At 39.5% G+C, this 16,576-nt stretch overlaps 1 protein-coding gene across 3 annotated transcripts; it reads right to left on the bottom strand.

Moving 5' to 3' along the window:
• Positions 1-4,704: 4,704 nt before the first annotated feature.
• LOC110486784 (uncharacterized) lies at positions 4,705-16,001 on the bottom strand. Of its 3 annotated transcripts, none has more exons than XM_036945598.2 (7): positions 15,801-16,001; positions 14,681-14,826; positions 14,331-14,453; positions 14,193-14,229; positions 14,020-14,085; positions 12,169-12,246; positions 4,705-6,476 (listed from the first exon to the last, which is right to left on the bottom strand). In XM_036945598.2, the coding sequence occupies exons 1-7, from the start codon at positions 15,826-15,828 to the stop codon at positions 6,361-6,363; spliced, it is 594 nt and encodes a 197-aa protein (XP_036801493.2). In that variant the 5' UTR covers positions 15,829-16,001; the 3' UTR covers positions 4,705-6,360. The 3 variants fall into 3 exon arrangements, with proteins under 3 accessions (XP_036801493.2, XP_036801499.2, XP_090052417.1); XM_036945604.2 differs by having other exon boundaries at positions 14,681-14,811; positions 15,801-15,956; XM_090196291.1 differs by having other exon boundaries at positions 14,681-15,970.
• Positions 16,002-16,576: the final 575 nt, after the last annotated feature.

The following is a 16,576-nucleotide window of genomic DNA, read 5'->3' as shown; positions in this document are numbered from 1 at the left end:
ACACAACAACACAGAGTTACACATGGTACATATACTGTACCTTGATATTAGTCATTTCCATCACCTGTCAATGTTCTAATGTGCACATTTTAAAAGGGATGATAACAATTATCCTCAAGGGTTAACACAAAGTGTTTTTTTTGGATAGCTGTTATTGTTAAATACATACACATCACTAATCTTTTGAGTGACAACAATTCTGTGAAGTCTCTGTCATTGTGATCGACAATCACATTACCCCAAACACGTTACAAAGTAATAACATTATACAGCATCAAATGGAAGCCAGGTTACATTCGATCTAAACCAGTGGTGGAAAAAGTACCCAATTGTCATACTTGAGTAAAAGTATAGATACCATAATAGAAAATTATAAAATAATGTATATGTTGAAAGATATTGATAAAATAATTCCACTCTGAAACCGTCTGACTGTATGAAATTGATTAGAATCATAAAATTCTAATCTGATGATGTGTGTAGTTTTAGTCAGAATTAGGTTAAACAATGTATCTGTATAGTGGAAAAGCACAGGCTGTCTGAGCAAGGCGTAGTTTAGGGTTTGAACTTGTATGTGTGTGCCGAAGGGAAAAAAAATGAGAACAGTTAAACTGTGTTTGGACCGACCTGGCACCTATGATAGCGTAGAGAGTACTTCTCAAGGTTTCCCTAATCTCAGGGGGAATGGCATTGTTGGTAGGGCAGTGATACACAGTGGTGAGAACTATAGAGAAGGATAAAACTCACCTACTGTTTGTGTGGAAGTATGTGCGTAGGATACCTACTGTTTGTGTGGAAGTATGTGCGCAGCTATAAAATGGATGTCTTTGTATAATGGACTTCAGAACGTTCTCTGAATAAACTGTACTATCTTTTTGCCTAAACTGAGTCTTTGACTAATGATTATTAAACCCATGGTTTTACAGATCTCGGGGATTGGCCAGAGCTATTGATTGTCAGTTATTATCATTTGGATTGAAAATTCTCGTGACAGAATATTACTCAAGTAAAAGTGAAAGTCACCCAGTAAAATACTACTTTAGAAAAATTCTAAAAGTATTTGGTTTTAAATATACTTAAGTATCAAAAGTAAATGTAATTGCTACAATATACTTATGTATCAAAAGTAGAAGTATAAATCATTTCAAATTCCTTATATTGAGCAAAGCAGACGGTACCATTTTCTTGTTTTTAAAATTCACGGATAGCCAGAGGCACACTCCAACACTCAGACATTATTTACAAAAGATACATTTGTGTTTAGTGAGTTTGCCAGACCATAGGTACTAGGGATGAACACGTGTTCTCTTGATAAGTGCGTGAATTTCATAATGTTCCTGTCCTGCTAAGCATTCAAAATGTAACGAGTACTTTGAGTTGTCAGGGAAAATGTATGGAGTAAAAAGCACAATACTTTCTTTAAAGTATTTTTACTCAAGGCCGACAACACAGGAAAAAAATGTGATTTTGCTTTCATCTGTAAATTTTCAGATTTTGGGATATTTTGCAACTGTAACTTCCATACTTTCACAACATGTACAAATAAATAGGCAATAATGTATATACATACTTTATTTGTATAATTTTATCCCAACTCCGTCAACTACACCTACCATAAATGTCGTTCTTGATAGCATGTTTCATGAAGAACTTCAACCGCTATTTTTAAAACTCTCCATGTTGAATCATACATCGTTCAAAAGCTTATCGTTAGCTAGTCCATACATGGTTATATCATTTGTAGACGTAATGCTTCGTGCTGAAAGATGAGTAATTTCCGGACATTCGATTGGTTACCGGCATTTAAAGGCCCTTTTCGGCAACCTGATTGGTTAAAACGTGCTTCACAGCACTTCCTTGTTTGAAAAAAATCTCCCGCGAAGAATCCACGTAAATAGTGACAAAATGAGAAAATCTCGAAGAATATACCTACAGTATGTGAATACAAATAGGCGATATCAGTTAGCCAATGCGAGAAAAGTAGTGAATGAAAGAAAAAAATAGCCTGATCCGCCGATCGAGGTAGTGGCGGTACAGGAAAAGGAGGTAACAGGTGCGCCGAAAAACTCCCCCCTGCCAGAATCCCCCCTTCGCGTGAACGCGCTCGCACTCAATTTTTCATTGCTGCGACTTGCTTGCTAGTTGAGATTTCTGATCACGTTAGGCTGCGTTTCATTTGATTTTTTATGTCGGTTTGATCGTGGGGGAGGCACTAGTAATGTCTGCAGTTTTCCGTTTGGCTATTTGTTTTAAGTGTATTAGTCAATAAATAAATCTCTCAAAATTCGTCATCTCTCCCATGTCTTATTCGACTAGTAGTGGCTTTTATTTTTATGTCACAAATAAACTAACTTGCACATTATTTAATTTGCGCTAAGTGTCTAAACACTGGACTGAAAATCACCATAGACCCCACCAACCAGTGATTCTGTAATTATGTCATGATATAATGTGCATACTGTGAAGTTGATTGTGATGCATTTAGGAGTGTTTACACTTCCTCCAGGCTACAGGAGTGCTCCAGGGTAGAGGGGCATTTGATATGAGGATGCTTCTTCTAGCCCATGAACTTGGACTTGGTTATGCAGCTCTAAAGAAAATAAGCGTTCAGCTCATATCAGAGACATGACAGAATGACAGGTAAATAAAAAGGGAGAGTTGCCCAATATTGTCAGGTGACTTGCTGTGTATAAATAATATGTATTTCCTTGCTCCAGCAAATGTATTCAAAGTTAATAAAACAGAGTGATAGGATAACTATATAATATAACTATATATAATATAAATATAATGCGACTGTAATATAGGCCTACAGTGTCATGGGGCTGTAGCCTGATGTGATTAGTAAGAAATTAGCTTTACATAAAGTAAATACATGCTGATACCAAATATTTACATAGGATAACATGCTGTAATTTACATAGGATAACATGCTGTAATTTACATAGGATAACATGCTGATATTTACATAGGATAACATGCTGATATTTACATAGGATAACATGCTGTAATTTACATAGGATAACATGCTGATATTTACATAGGATAACATGCTGATATTTACATAGGATAACATGCTGATATTTACATAGGATAACATGCTGATATTTACATAGGATAACATGCTGATATTTACATAGGATAACATGCTGATATTTAGTCATGCAGTTATGACTGTAATGTCGACAGACATAATAAGTAATTTCCCCCCCACTTTAGTTTCAGAAATTCAGAGGGCTACAGTCAATGGAGAGCGCTGCAAAGATAATTATAAGAGCATACGCAGATATAGACCCAGACATAGCAGAGTTGCAGAAGGAGGATGAGGATGCCATCATAGACATTCATGTATCCTTCGATGGCACTTGGCACAAGAGAGGATTCACTTCCAACCAAAGGGATTGGTGTGTGCATTGGTGCTGGTACCAGCACAGAGCCATATAAAATGGAGAAGATCCACCCCGTCACAAAAACCTTGGAGGCCATACATTTTTTAATAGAGGCTGCACATAAAATGGTACCTGTATATCATAGGATGTCAAATGATAACATCCTCAAAAGAATGTAGCATGGAGGAACCCAGAATTCAAATGAATGTCTGAACTCTGTAATATGGTCGCGATGCCCCAAAATTGTCTTTGTGGGCAAAAGTCACATTGACGGAGCAGCCAGTATTGCAGTAGCCACGTTCAATGAGGGAGCCACTGCTATATCAAATGTGATGAACAAATTGTGGCTTGACAGCACTTTGGTGACACTGGAAGCAATCAGCAAGGAGTTGTGAGAGCGGATGCTGCTTCAATGGGAGTGGGCCAAGCGTAGGCACAGGTCACATGAGAGGGCCTTAGATATGGGGCAGGCATAGCTGACAAATGTTCTGCACATTTCAACAGCCCTACAAAAGCCTTGTATGTGAGAAACTGAGCAAAGTGATATGAGAATTTGCCCAAAACTGCATATTTGCCCAACAGACCAGTATTCAAAGGATATGCTCTATTGCTTGAAACATAAAAGGTATATTTTGTTTATTTTTAATTAATGTGACATAAATGATTATATTTATGGAAAGTACATTTTAATTCCATTAGCCTATCTGTATCGGCCATTTTCTCAAAATGACATGTTCCCGGTGCGCCAATTCATTTTTCTCAGTCTTCAAAGGACGTACATTCACATTATTCCACACACAGGTTCTTAGGTCTTATAGTCAGACTTTGAGGTTTTTTCAAATATCTTGTGTCGTTTTAATCTTGTGTCATTTTATGTTTAAATATATGCAAAATATTCACCCGTCATACATGCAAAGTGTTTAAAGAATTCCATGAAATGACAATATTTTGATGAACTGATCCATAATAGTCTGACCATTGAATGTATTATCACAATAATAAAAAAACACATTCTACCTTGAAGCAATGTGTTAAAAAAACGGTTTCTCGTAATATGCAAATTAGTGCAGGACGGTTTGCCTCATTTGCATATTTTTATTTAAAAATAATTAGAACTTGTAATACAATAATATCTTGGATTTATGTATACTTTCATCTGGTAAAGTTTCAGTCTGATGAGACTAAAGACTTTAAAAAAATGCCTATTCACCTGTGGTGCCTGGCCTAAAGTACTTTACACCACTGATCTAAACATTGAAAATGAAAATCCTTTACAAAATTCCATGTAGCTTAAAAAAATGTAATACTATAGAACTAAATATGAGTTTTTTTTATTGCATCACCATATCACAGGACAGGTTTGACATGAGGAGTGCATGGATATGGGTCATACAGTGACATTTTTTCATGACACCCGTGTGATCATAGCACACAACACATTATTGCATAATAATAATAATAATAATAATAATCTTAACAGAATTAAATCATATCAAATGTTATTGGTCACATACACATGGTTAGCAGTTGTTAATACAAATGCATACAAATGCAAAGCAACAGACCTAAAAAAGAAATGGAGCTTATTTGCAGCTCATGTAATAATACTAGTGTGTATCAAATTCAGTTTGTCAGTTAATATAAGAAGAATTAGAATAACAGATGTTTGGTAAGTCTCCATGAAATGTGATATCAACCAATAATAAAATGCTTTTAACATTTTTATCCTTGCTAATTTTGACACTGGTCCCACAGCACCTTTCTCATGCCACAACAGCATTAGGATTTCAGACCAGTAACTCTCCAATTGCCAGCTCATTTCATCACTTCCAAGCCCAAGATGAACGATTAACCTTGAGCACTTTCTGTTACTGCATCTCTAAAATCGATAGTGCCTAAAGTATTCATACCTGTCGACTTATTCCACATTTTGTTGTGACAGCCTGATTTTTTCTCTCACCCATCTACACACAATACCCCACAGTGACAAATTTAAAACCTGTTTTTAGAATAAATAAATGAAATACAGATATATCTAATTTACATAAGTATATGTTAGCTTCACCTCTGGCAGCGATTTCAGGGTAAGTCTCTTAAGAGCTTTGCACACCTGGATTGTACAATATTTGCACATTATTCTTTTTAAAATTCTTCAAGCTCTGTCAAGTTGGTTGTTGATCATGGCTAGACGGCCATTTTCAAGTCTTGCCATAGACACTGGTCCCACAGGTTGAGTACCTTACTCAATAGCATTAGGATTTCAGAAGAGTAAGTCGCCAATTGCTGGTTCATTTCATCACTTCCAAGGCCAAGGTGAACTGATGAACATTGAGTGCTTTCTGTTACTGCTTGGCATCGCTACCATCTACTGTAGCTAACTGTCATATTAACAGTTTTCACAAATATGTAAGAGAGAAATGGCAATGTACAGTGTAACAATTACTGTACTGTTGGTTAAAATACCTAGAAATACCATACCTTCCTCATTTTACACTTATACATCTGTCAGCAATAAATAGATTGGAAATACTTGTTACTACATTAATACTACAACACTAGCTATGTCCCAGCATTGTGATGCAGAGCAGTTTCAAATGTTAGCAGCAAGAACACATTTTCACCAAAAAAGATCTATGGCTTTTTTCCTTCCTGTCTTAGGTGAAAAGACTGCCAACGTCTCCTGCATCACTGGTAAACAAGTTTAGGGGGTTATTCGAGTATTGGAATTAAAAGAGAATGCAGGAAAGTGCACAACATTGAGTGCTTCACAGAACTACATCATTTTAATTTGTCTGCAATGAAACTAAAAACCTACATGGTCTAAAAGCTCATTTTCTTTCCCTTTTGAGAGGTAGAGCAGCAGTCCCGAAAGGATTACCTGTCAATAATCCTACTGGCTAAATTTTAAGATAATGCCTGATTCAGTATTCTTCATTGGCAGGATATATGTCATCTAGGTCCTTTGGGGGGATTACAACACCATGGATGAAGCCTCCTCACCTTCATTTGGACGAGATCTGCAGTAACGGCTGATGATCACGCTGATCACAATAACCAGAGGTGACAGGACCGAGAATATAATTAATCCTGAAATATAAACAGAGCATAACATGTGTCAATAAATGAATGGGAAATGGAACTGGAGATGCTTCAAGAGAGGAAGTTCACCCGCAAATAAGGTAACATTGCGATTTGAGCATAGTGTATGAAAAGCACTTAAGTTATTATTATTATGACAGTACAACGTTTTTCCAAAAAGGCTTCTTGTATGGTATTTAAAAACATCTAATTTTAATATATCCATGTGAAGAACATCAAGAATTTATGAGATATTGGAGTGGAGCTGATTCATGATACACAATACAGTAGATGGTTGTAAAATTGATAGTCACATTGTTGCATTCCACTTATATTTATGTAACAGTTACACATGTTTGTGCTATCAATCTATCCCCAAATTTAAAAAGCATGGGTCTCCAAACTTTATGGAAAATAAAACATGTCATGAGCTTCTCATTTTTTCTAGCTTTCAAAAATAGGCACATTCTTTTCCTCTACCCTGCAACTCTTCCCCAGGTCCTTAGTGTACAAGAGAAAGTAGTGCACTGTTTTTCTGTCAATATACATGGTAAAATAATGGTTAATAAACAACTCTAAGGGGGGCCCTACAAAATGTGTGATTTCTTTTTATTTATTTATTTTATTTTACCTTTATTTAACCAGGTAGGCAAGTTGAGAACAAGTTCTCATTTACAATTGCGACCTGGCCAAGATAAAGCAAAGCAGTTCGACAGATACAACAACACAGAGTTACACATGGAGTAAAACAAACATACAGTCAATAATAAAGTATAAACAAGTCTATATACAATGTGAGCAAATGAGGTGAGAAGGGAGGTAAAGGCAAAAAAAGGCCTTGGTGGCAAGGTAAATACAATATAGAAAGTAAAACACTGGAATGGTAGTTTTGCAATGGAAGAATGTGCAAAGTAGAAATAAAAATAATGGGGTGCAAAGGAGCAAAATAAATAAATTAATTAAATACAGTTGGGAAAGAGGTAGTTGATAGGGCTAAATTATATGTGGGCTATGTACAGGTGCAGTAATCTGTGAGCTGCTCTGACAGTTGGTGCTTAAAGCTAGTGAGGGAGATAAGTGTTTCCAGTTTCAGAGATTTTTGTAGTTCGTTCCAGTCATTGGCAGCAGAGAACTGGAAAGAGAGGCGGCCAAAGAAAGAATTGGTTTTGGGGGTGACTAGAGAGATATACCTGCTGGAGCGTGTGCTACAGGTGGGAGATGCTATGGTGACCAGCGAGCTGAGATAAGGGGGGACTTTACCTAGCAGGGTCTTGTAGATGACATGGAGCCAGTGGGTTTGGCGACGAGTATGAAGCGAGGGCCAGCCAACGAGAGCGTACAGGTCGCAATGGTGGGTAGTGTATGGGGCTTTGGTGACAAAACGGATTGCACTGTGATAGACTGCATCCAGTTTGTTGAGTAGGGTATTGGAGGCTATTTTGTAAATTACATCGCCAAAGTCGAGGATTGGTAGGATGGTCAGTTTTACAAGGGTATGTTTGGCAGCATGAGTGAAGGATGCTTTGTTGCGAAATAGGAAGCCAATTCTAGATTTAACTTTGGATTGGAGATGTTTGATATGGGTCTGGAAGGAGAGTTTACAGTCTAACCAGACACCTAAGTATTTGTAGTTGTCCACGTATTCTAAGTCAGAGCCGTCCAGAGTAGTGATGTTGGACAGGCGGGTAGGTGCAGGTAGTGATCGGTTGAAGAGCATGCATTTAGTTTTACTTGTATTTAAGAGCAGTTGGAGGCCACGGAAGGAGAGTTGTATGGCATTGAAGCTTGCCTGGAGGGTTGTTAACACAGTGTCCAAAGAAGGGCCGGAAGTATACAGAATGGTGTCGTCTGCGTAGAGGTGGATCAGAGACTCACCAGCAGCAAGAGCGACCTCATTGATGTATACAGAGAAGAGAGTCGGTCCAAGAATTGAACCCTGTGGCACCCCCATAGAGACTGCCAGAGGTCCGGACAACAGACCCTCAGATTTGACACACTGAACTCTATCAGAGAAGTAGTTGGTGAACCAGGCGAGGCAATCATTTGAGAAACCAAGGCTGTTGAGTCTGCCGATGAGGATGTGGTGATTGACAGAGTCGAAAGCCTTGGCCAGATCAATGAATACGGCTGCACAGTAATGTTTCTTATCGATGGCGGTTAAGATATCGTTTAGGACCTTCTTCACCCCACCCCCTCCTGGTTTTAGATTTGTTTTGCTTTTTCACTCACAAAATTACAATTAATCATAGAGAAACAATACAATTGGATGTTCTGATTCCAGGTCAATGATTACCTTACATCAGAAGATCATGATTTTTAAAGTCGGGTAGAAGACAAACTTTTTGTTGTTGAGTGTAATTCCCCATTTTATTGCACATCTGGCTCTTTAATTGTGCATCTAGCAAGTGGGGGATGTGCCATCTAATGTGCTGGTCAATCAATAGTTCAGTACTGCTGCTGCTCATTTAATGGTAAAGTTGGCAAATAACACAATAGATACAAATGATATACAGTGCATTCACAAGGTATTCAGACCCCTTTAGTTTTCCCACATTTGGTTACAGCCTTATTCTAAAATTGATTTCATATTTTTTTCCCTCATCAATCTACACACAATACCCCATACTGACAAAGCAAAAACAGGTTTTTAGAAATGTTAACAAATGCATTAAAAATAAAAAACGGAAATATCACATTTACATGAGTATTCAGACCCTTTGCTCAGTCATTTGTTGAAGTACCTTTGGCAGCGATTACAGCATCAAGTCTTCTTGGGTATGACACTTCAAGCTTGGCACGTCTTTATTTGGGGAGTTTCTCCCATTCTTCTCTGCAGATTCTCTCGAGCTCTGTCAGGTTGGATGGGGTACGACGCTATTTTCAGGTCTCGCAAGAGATGTTCAAATCGGGACATTCAGAGACTTGTCTCGAAGTCACTCTTGCGTTGTCTTGGCTGTGTGCTTAGGGTTGTTGTCTTGTTGGAAGGTGAACCTTTGCCCCAGTCTGAGGTCCTGAGCTCTCTGGAGCAGGTTTTCATCAAGGATCTCTCTGTACTTTGCTCCGTTCATCTCTCCCTCGATCCTGACTAGTCTCCCAGTCCTTGCTGCTGATGATGCAATCACCATGCTTCACCGTAGGGATGGTGCCAGGTTTCCTCCAGACGTGACGGTTGGCATTCAGGCCAAAGAGTTACATCTTGGTTTCATCAGACCAGAGAATCTTGATTCTCATGGTCTGAGAATCTTTAGGTGTCTTTTGGCAAACTCCAAGGGGGCAGTCATATGCCTTCTACTGAGGAGTGGCTTCCGTCTAGCCACTTTACCATCAAAGGCGTGGTTGGTAGAGTGCTGCAGAGATGGTTGTCCTTCTGGAAGGCTCTCCAAACTTCTTCCATTTAAGAATGATGAAGGCCACTGTGTTCTTGTGGACCTTCAATGCTGCTGACATTTTTATCCGTTTGTTTAATTTTTTATAAATTAGCAAACATTTCCAAAAACCTGTTTTCGCTTTGTCGTTATGAGGTATTGTATGTAGATTGATGAGGGGAAAATAATATTTAATACATTTTAGAATAAAAAATAAATAATACTTTACAGCCTTAAAAGTCAAGGTATCTGAATACTTTCCGAATGCACTGTACTTACTCATGGTATAGACTAGTCTGCCAGGTAAGCCTACTTTGCAGTTAAAATTTAATTGAGAAGGTTTTGGGGAAAGTATTTCTGTATCACATCCACTGACTACACACGATAGACAAACTCGAGCACCAAATAGACAGACTGGGGCTAAGGTAATAGGTATATATTGTGTTAGGTTTGGCTTTTAAGACAATAGTGGATAACCAGGTGTTGGATAATGTCAATGTTGCATTTGTTAGATAGTAAGTAGCTGGGAGTTTGCAGTGTCTGATACTTGTGAGATTTGTTTATGACAGTTTGCCGTGGAACACGTGAAAATTGCATGTACAGTGCCATGCGAAAGTATTCGGCCCCCTTGAACTTTGCGACCTTTTGTCACATTTCAGGCTTCAAACATAAAGATATAAAACTGTATTTTTTTGTGAAGAATCAGCAACAAGTGGGACACAATCATGAAGTGGAACAACATTTATTGGATATTTCAAACTTTTTTAACAAATCAAAAACTGAAAAATTGGGCGTGCAAAATTATTCAGCCCCTTTACTTTCAGTGCAGCAAACTCTCTCCAGAAGTTCAGTGAGGATCTCTGAATGATCCAATGTTGACCTAAATGACTAATGATGATAAATACAATCCACCTGTGTGTAATCAAGTCTCCGTATAAATGCACCTGCACTGTGATAGTCTCAGAGGTCCGTTAAAAGCGCAGAGAGCATCATGAAGAACAAGGAACACACCAGGCAGGTCCGAGATACTGTTGTGAAGAAGTTTAAAGCCGGATTTGGATACAAAAAGATTTCCCAAGCTTTAAACATCCCAAGGAGCACTGTGCAAGCGATAATATTGAAATGGAAGGAGTATCAGACCACTGCAAATCTACCAAGACCTGGCCGTCCCTCTAAACTTTCAGCTCATACAAGGAGAAGACTGATCAGAGATGCAGCCAAGAGGCCCATGATCACTCTGGATGAACTGCAGAGATCTACAGCTGAGGTGGGAGACTCTGTCCATAGGACAACAATCAGTCGTATATTGCACAAATCTGGCCTTTATGGAAGAGTGGCAAGAAGAAAGCCATTTCTTAAAGATATCCATAAAAAGTGTTGTTTAAAGTTTGCCACAAGCCACCTGGGAGACACACCAAACATGTGGAAGAAGGTGCTCTGGTCAGATGAAACCAAAATTGAACTTTTTGGCAACAATGCAAAATGTTATGTTTGGCGTAAAAGCAACACAGCTCATCACACCATCCCCACTGTCAAACATGGTGGTGGCAGCATCATGGTTTGGGCCTGCTTTTCTTCAGCAGGGACAGGGAAGATGGTTAAAATTGATGGGAAGATGGATGGAGCCAAATACAGGACCATTCTGGAAGAAAACCTGATGGAGTCTGCAAAAGACCTGAGACTGGGACGGAGATTTGTCTTCCAACAAGACAATGATCCAAAACATAAAGCAAAATCTACAATGGAATGGTTCAAAAATAAACATATCCAGGTGTTAGAATGGCCAAGTCAAAGTCCAGACCTGAATCCAATCGAGAATCTGTGGAAAGAACTGAAAACTGCTGTTCACAAATGCTCTCCATCCAACCTCACTGAGCTCGAGCTGTTTTGCAAGGAGGAATGGGAAAAAATGTCAGTCTCTCGATGTGCAAAACTGATAGACATACCCCAAGCGACTTACAGCTGTAATCGCAGCAAAAGGTGGCGCTACAAAGTATTAACTTAAGGGGGCTGAATAATTTTGCACGCCCAATTTTTCAGTTTTTGATTTGTTGAAAAAGTTTGAAATATCCAATAAATGTCGTTCCACTTCATGATTGTGTCCCACTTGTTGTTGATTCTTCACAAAAAAATACAGTTTTATATCTTTATGTTTGAAGCCTGAAATGTGGCAAAAGGTCGCAAAGTTCAAGGGGGCCGAATACTTTCGCAAGGCACTGTACTTTAAGAATTGTTTGGCGAGCTACTCATAGGTGGGCTGCGAGCTACTGGTAGCTCGCGATCGACCTGTTGGGAGACCACTGGTGTAACGAATAAAATAAAACTCTATACTTAACCATAATGAGCATGTTGAACGTTTGTAGAGGCAGTGCTGGCAGTTTTCGGAGGCAAAGCTTGGTTGCTGACACTTATCCCTATAAAAGGAGAAAATAAATAATATGAGCAATATGATAAAATAATGGCTAATGGTATAGGCACTGAAATCGAAGGAAACCTTACCAGAGAAGTGGAGACAACTTTCTTGCCCTAGACAACCCTCAGGCATTATTGCTTAAATATGCTAATGATTCTGAACTGTGGGAGGGTCTCCTCCTACAATTTGTCTTCATTTTAAACTCAAAAGAAGTGTGTCGTTCCCCCACCTGGTATTGTCCACTTCATATCCCACTGTGTTTTGTATATTCGGTTTTTGTGTTTGGAACAGAACTTGAGTCTGGTCTGGACCTTAGGATCTTAAATTTGAGCCAGTTTGCTACAGCAGAAAAATAATCCTGAATTAAGAGGAAATTTGAACTATGTGGATTATAACTGTGGATTATAATTAAATTGACATTTTCTGTAGGGGTTTATACATGTTTTGTTAGGGAAAATGAAGTTGACATTTTAAAAGTGGGAATTACAAGCTGTACATGCAAATCCTCTGCAAAGAAGAAAGTGATACAATTAAGATCCTACATCTGTATTGATTGTCTCGGATACATTTTTACTCAGTCTTGATTCTGTCTTGGACAATGAGGACGGCTAATCTGCCAAACTCAAATATCAGCTCCCATTCAGTCAGCCCATAAAACCGCTTCGCCAGGCCAAATATCTACACTCCTTACATGACACAATATATTTTTGCCTATTGCAACCTGGGCTTCCTACTTTACTCGTAAAGTAGCTGTATTTTATTTTTATCGAAAAATATCCTACTTTTATCGTGCTCATCAGAATTTAGATGATTCGGTGTTGGGAAGAGTAGGGGATATTGTTTGAAAGTTGTACGCTCACTATTAATAAGGGGAGACCGTGGGAAGTTGTAACACATTTAGTCTTTTAATCTATTATAGACCTGTTTGGGTTTGTGATCATTTGTAGAGTGACTCGTGAGAACGAAATTACAAGATTGTTATAAAACTGTTATTGCATCAAATGGTTGTTTTATGCAACAGAATAGGGGTCTCTTAGAACTGTATTGCGTCTTGTTTTGGGGGCCAGACCCTGGTTTCTACACAATGAGAACAGTCTTTACAGCAGATACTAATAATTTACACGAATCCTAACCTTGTGACCCATTCCACACATCTGTTGTTTGTCATGTAGACTACTAAGGGGGTGTATCTTTGCAATTAAAAGTGTTTGTATTCTTTGTCTCATGGCTCTCAACGAATCATCCAAGTGTGGTTCTTCGACCAGCCATCGTTATTGTAGAGCACTCACATAATTCACTTGTGTCTGTGGTGTGACATGCTCTCCTTATTTTTAATGTATTTTTTTCTCCCCAATTTTGTGGTATCCAATTGGTAGTAGTTCAAGTCTTGTCTCATCGCTACAACTCCCGTACGGACTCGGGAGAGGCGAAGGTCAAGAGCCATGTGTCCTCCGAAACACAACCCAACGTAGCCACACTGCTTCTTGACACAATGCAGATCCAACCCGGAAGCCAGCCGCACCAAAGTGTTGGAGGAAACATCGTACACCTGGCGACCTGGTCAGCGTGCACTGCGCCCGGCCCACCACAGGAGACGCTAGTGCGCGATGAGACAAGGATATCCCTGCTGGCCAAACCCTCCCTAACCCGGACGACGCTGGGCCAATTGTGCATTGCCCCATGGGCCTCCCGGTCGCGGCCGAATGTGACAGAACCTGGGCTCGAACCCAGAATACCACATAATTCATTATCTTAAAAAATATATATACTTTACCATAATGTGCGATATGATTGTTTGCAGTGTTAGTGGTTGTCATAGAGACAGCTGGTCTGCTTATCGCTGATGGAGCAAAAAGAGTGACATGAGCAATATGATGACAACAACGCTTTATATGAACATCAATGGTATGTTGTGTTATACACCAATAACATCAGGAGCAACCACACCTGAGAAGTGCAACCTGGTCTCTTCATATACCCCATCCTGTGAAAGAGAAAGGTATAAATATTTAGAAATGTTTACTAGGTTGGCATTTGGTAGGCAGTAACAGAGAAGAGGAAGGTGAATTGTATGAGTTGACCTACCTTGGTGGTGCAACCAATAGTTAATGTGACATTGGGACATTCACGGAGGAGGACTCTGCCAGAGATCACTTCTTCGCATGAAAAACTGCATTCACCTTTGCCATTTTCATAGTAGGCAATGGACTGTAGTGAATAAATAATCTTTCACATGTCATGTCTCAATTGACATGGCCCCTGCCATAACATGCGTCATTTAGCAGACGCTGTTATCCAGAGTGAATTACAGTAGTGAGTGCAGCAATTTTCGTACTGTCAATGGTGATATGTAAAAATAAAAATGGCTCTAATAAAGATAACTTTATCACATTGTATCTACTTGTCATGACCACATACTGTAGAAAATAGATTACCTTGTTGCCAGTGGTCCAGCTCTGATCACATTGGGGATCCACTGCTCCAAATGGTGCTTCAAGTGTGTTTGTACCCTCTTGACATGTGTAGGAAACCAGCTTCTCCCCTACTGAGGCTGCGCACACTGAGACTGAGAATACGGAGACTGAAAAGTGAATAAAGAAAAAGGAGGAGGGATGGGAATCCACCTCACCCCAAGAAAGGATCATGTCGACCTAAAGCCACTGTATTATGCAGCATACTAGGCAATGTCAGCTTAACGTAGGTGGTCACTATAGTCTATTTGTATTTATTCTGGATCCACATTAGCGGCTGCCAAGGCAGTCCGTACGGGAGTTGCAGCGATGAGACAAGACCAATTAGATACCACGAAATTGGGAAGAAAATAAATAAATAAAATATGGCCGGTGAAGGTGTCTTGTGACAGATGTAACCGATGTGAAACGGCTAGCTTAGTCAGAGGTGCGCGCTAAATAGCGTTTCAATCGGTGACGTCACTTGCTCTGAGACCTTGAAGTAGTGGTTCCCCTTGCTCTGCAAGGGCCGCGGCTTTTGTGGAGTGATGGGTAACGAGGCTTCGTGGGTAACTGTTGTTGATGTGTGCAGTACCCTGGTTCACGCCCGGGTATGGGCGAGGGGACGGTCTAAAGTTATACTGTTACATTGATGCTGTTGACCCGGATCACTAGTTGCTGCGGAAAAAGGAGGAGGTCAAAAGGGGGGTGAGTATAACGGATGTGAAACGGCAGGTGACTGTTGTTGATGTGTGCAGAGGGTCCCTGGTTCGTGAGGGGACGGTCTAAAGTTATACTGTTACACAGACACCTTGCATCAAATGAGAACTGTGTTCAGTTCAGTTCTCAAACCACTCCTCAGGATCCCTCAGCTGTTCCAGAGTTTGCACACCTGATTTAAATCAATTAACACAACAGAATTTATGGAAATGTAACAATATAATGGCTAACCAGAAAAAAAACTGTTTTGTTCGTCAAAAGGTTATTTCTACATTGAGAAAGTATCTATAAAAAAGGTCCATTGACAAGTAAAGTAAATCATAATTTTAGGTGAGCCTGCACAGTTTGATATCAGTCTCATTGTTTAAAATAAGTGACAACATACCTAGAATGCAGACGAGTTGAAAAAACATATTTGTAGAACTACAGCAATGAAGACGATCCAGAACAGAAGTCAATCAGTTTATACACCCATAATAGAACCCTCGACCTTCTAGCACGAGGTTCGGCGCGCTATCGACTGTTCCGCAAAAGCATGCTCAAGCGGAAGAGTCGATATCTGCCTTTATAAACCCAGGGTCGTTACAATAGGCTAAAATGGAAGTGACACTATGGGGATTCCCGTAGAGTGACGAAAGCAAAGGACTAAAATCATGCTTGTGCTTCGTCACAGTGGGCGTGGACGGTCATTTCGGCTTCAGTAAGAAATTATGACGGGACAGCCAAGGTCAATGTGATCCCATATAATTTACATTATCTGGTGTGATCGTCTCAGGTGTGTGTGTGCAGGGTGCAATTCTATCTACACCCACTGTGACGAAGCACATGCCTTGTTTTTAGTCATTTGCAGACGTGCAGAGTGCACGCGCACCTGGGACGATCACACCCAGAATGTCTGTTTGCGCTGTTCTGTGAAGGGAGTAGTGCATAGTATTGAACGAGATCCTCCGTTTCTTGGAAATTTCTTGCATGGAATAGTCTTCATTTCTCACAACAAGAATAGACTGACTTGTTTCAGAAGAAAGTTCTTTGTTTATGGCCATTTTGAGCCTATAATCAAACCCACAAATGCTAATGCTCCAAATACTCAACTAGTCTAAAGAAGGCCAGTTTTATTGCTTCTTTAATCAGGACAACAGTTTTCAGCTGTGCTAACATAAT

Source organism: Oncorhynchus mykiss, chromosome 2 (assembly GCF_057628025.1).
Source record: "Oncorhynchus mykiss isolate SJ-2025 chromosome 2, ASM5762802v1, whole genome shotgun sequence".
Lineage (NCBI taxonomy): Eukaryota > Metazoa > Chordata > Actinopteri > Salmoniformes > Salmonidae > Oncorhynchus > Oncorhynchus mykiss.
The sequence above is the reverse complement of the archived record's forward strand: the minus strand, read 5'-3'. Positions and strand labels throughout refer to the sequence as shown.

Excerpts from the sequence above, each read along its gene's own strand:
- LOC110486784 (XM_090196291.1), bottom strand. The coding sequence starts at position 14,890 with ATGATCCTTTCTTGGGGTGAGGTGGATTCCCATCCCTCCTCCTTTTTC. Across the intron at positions 14,086-14,192 it reads GACCAGGTTGCACTTCTCAG|CGATAAGCAGACCAGCTGTC; the intron begins GTGTGGTTGCTC and ends TTGCTCCATCAG. Across the intron at positions 12,247-14,019 it reads CAATCATATCGCACATTATG|GGATAAGTGTCAGCAACCAA; the intron begins GTAAAGTATATA and ends CTCCTTTTATAG.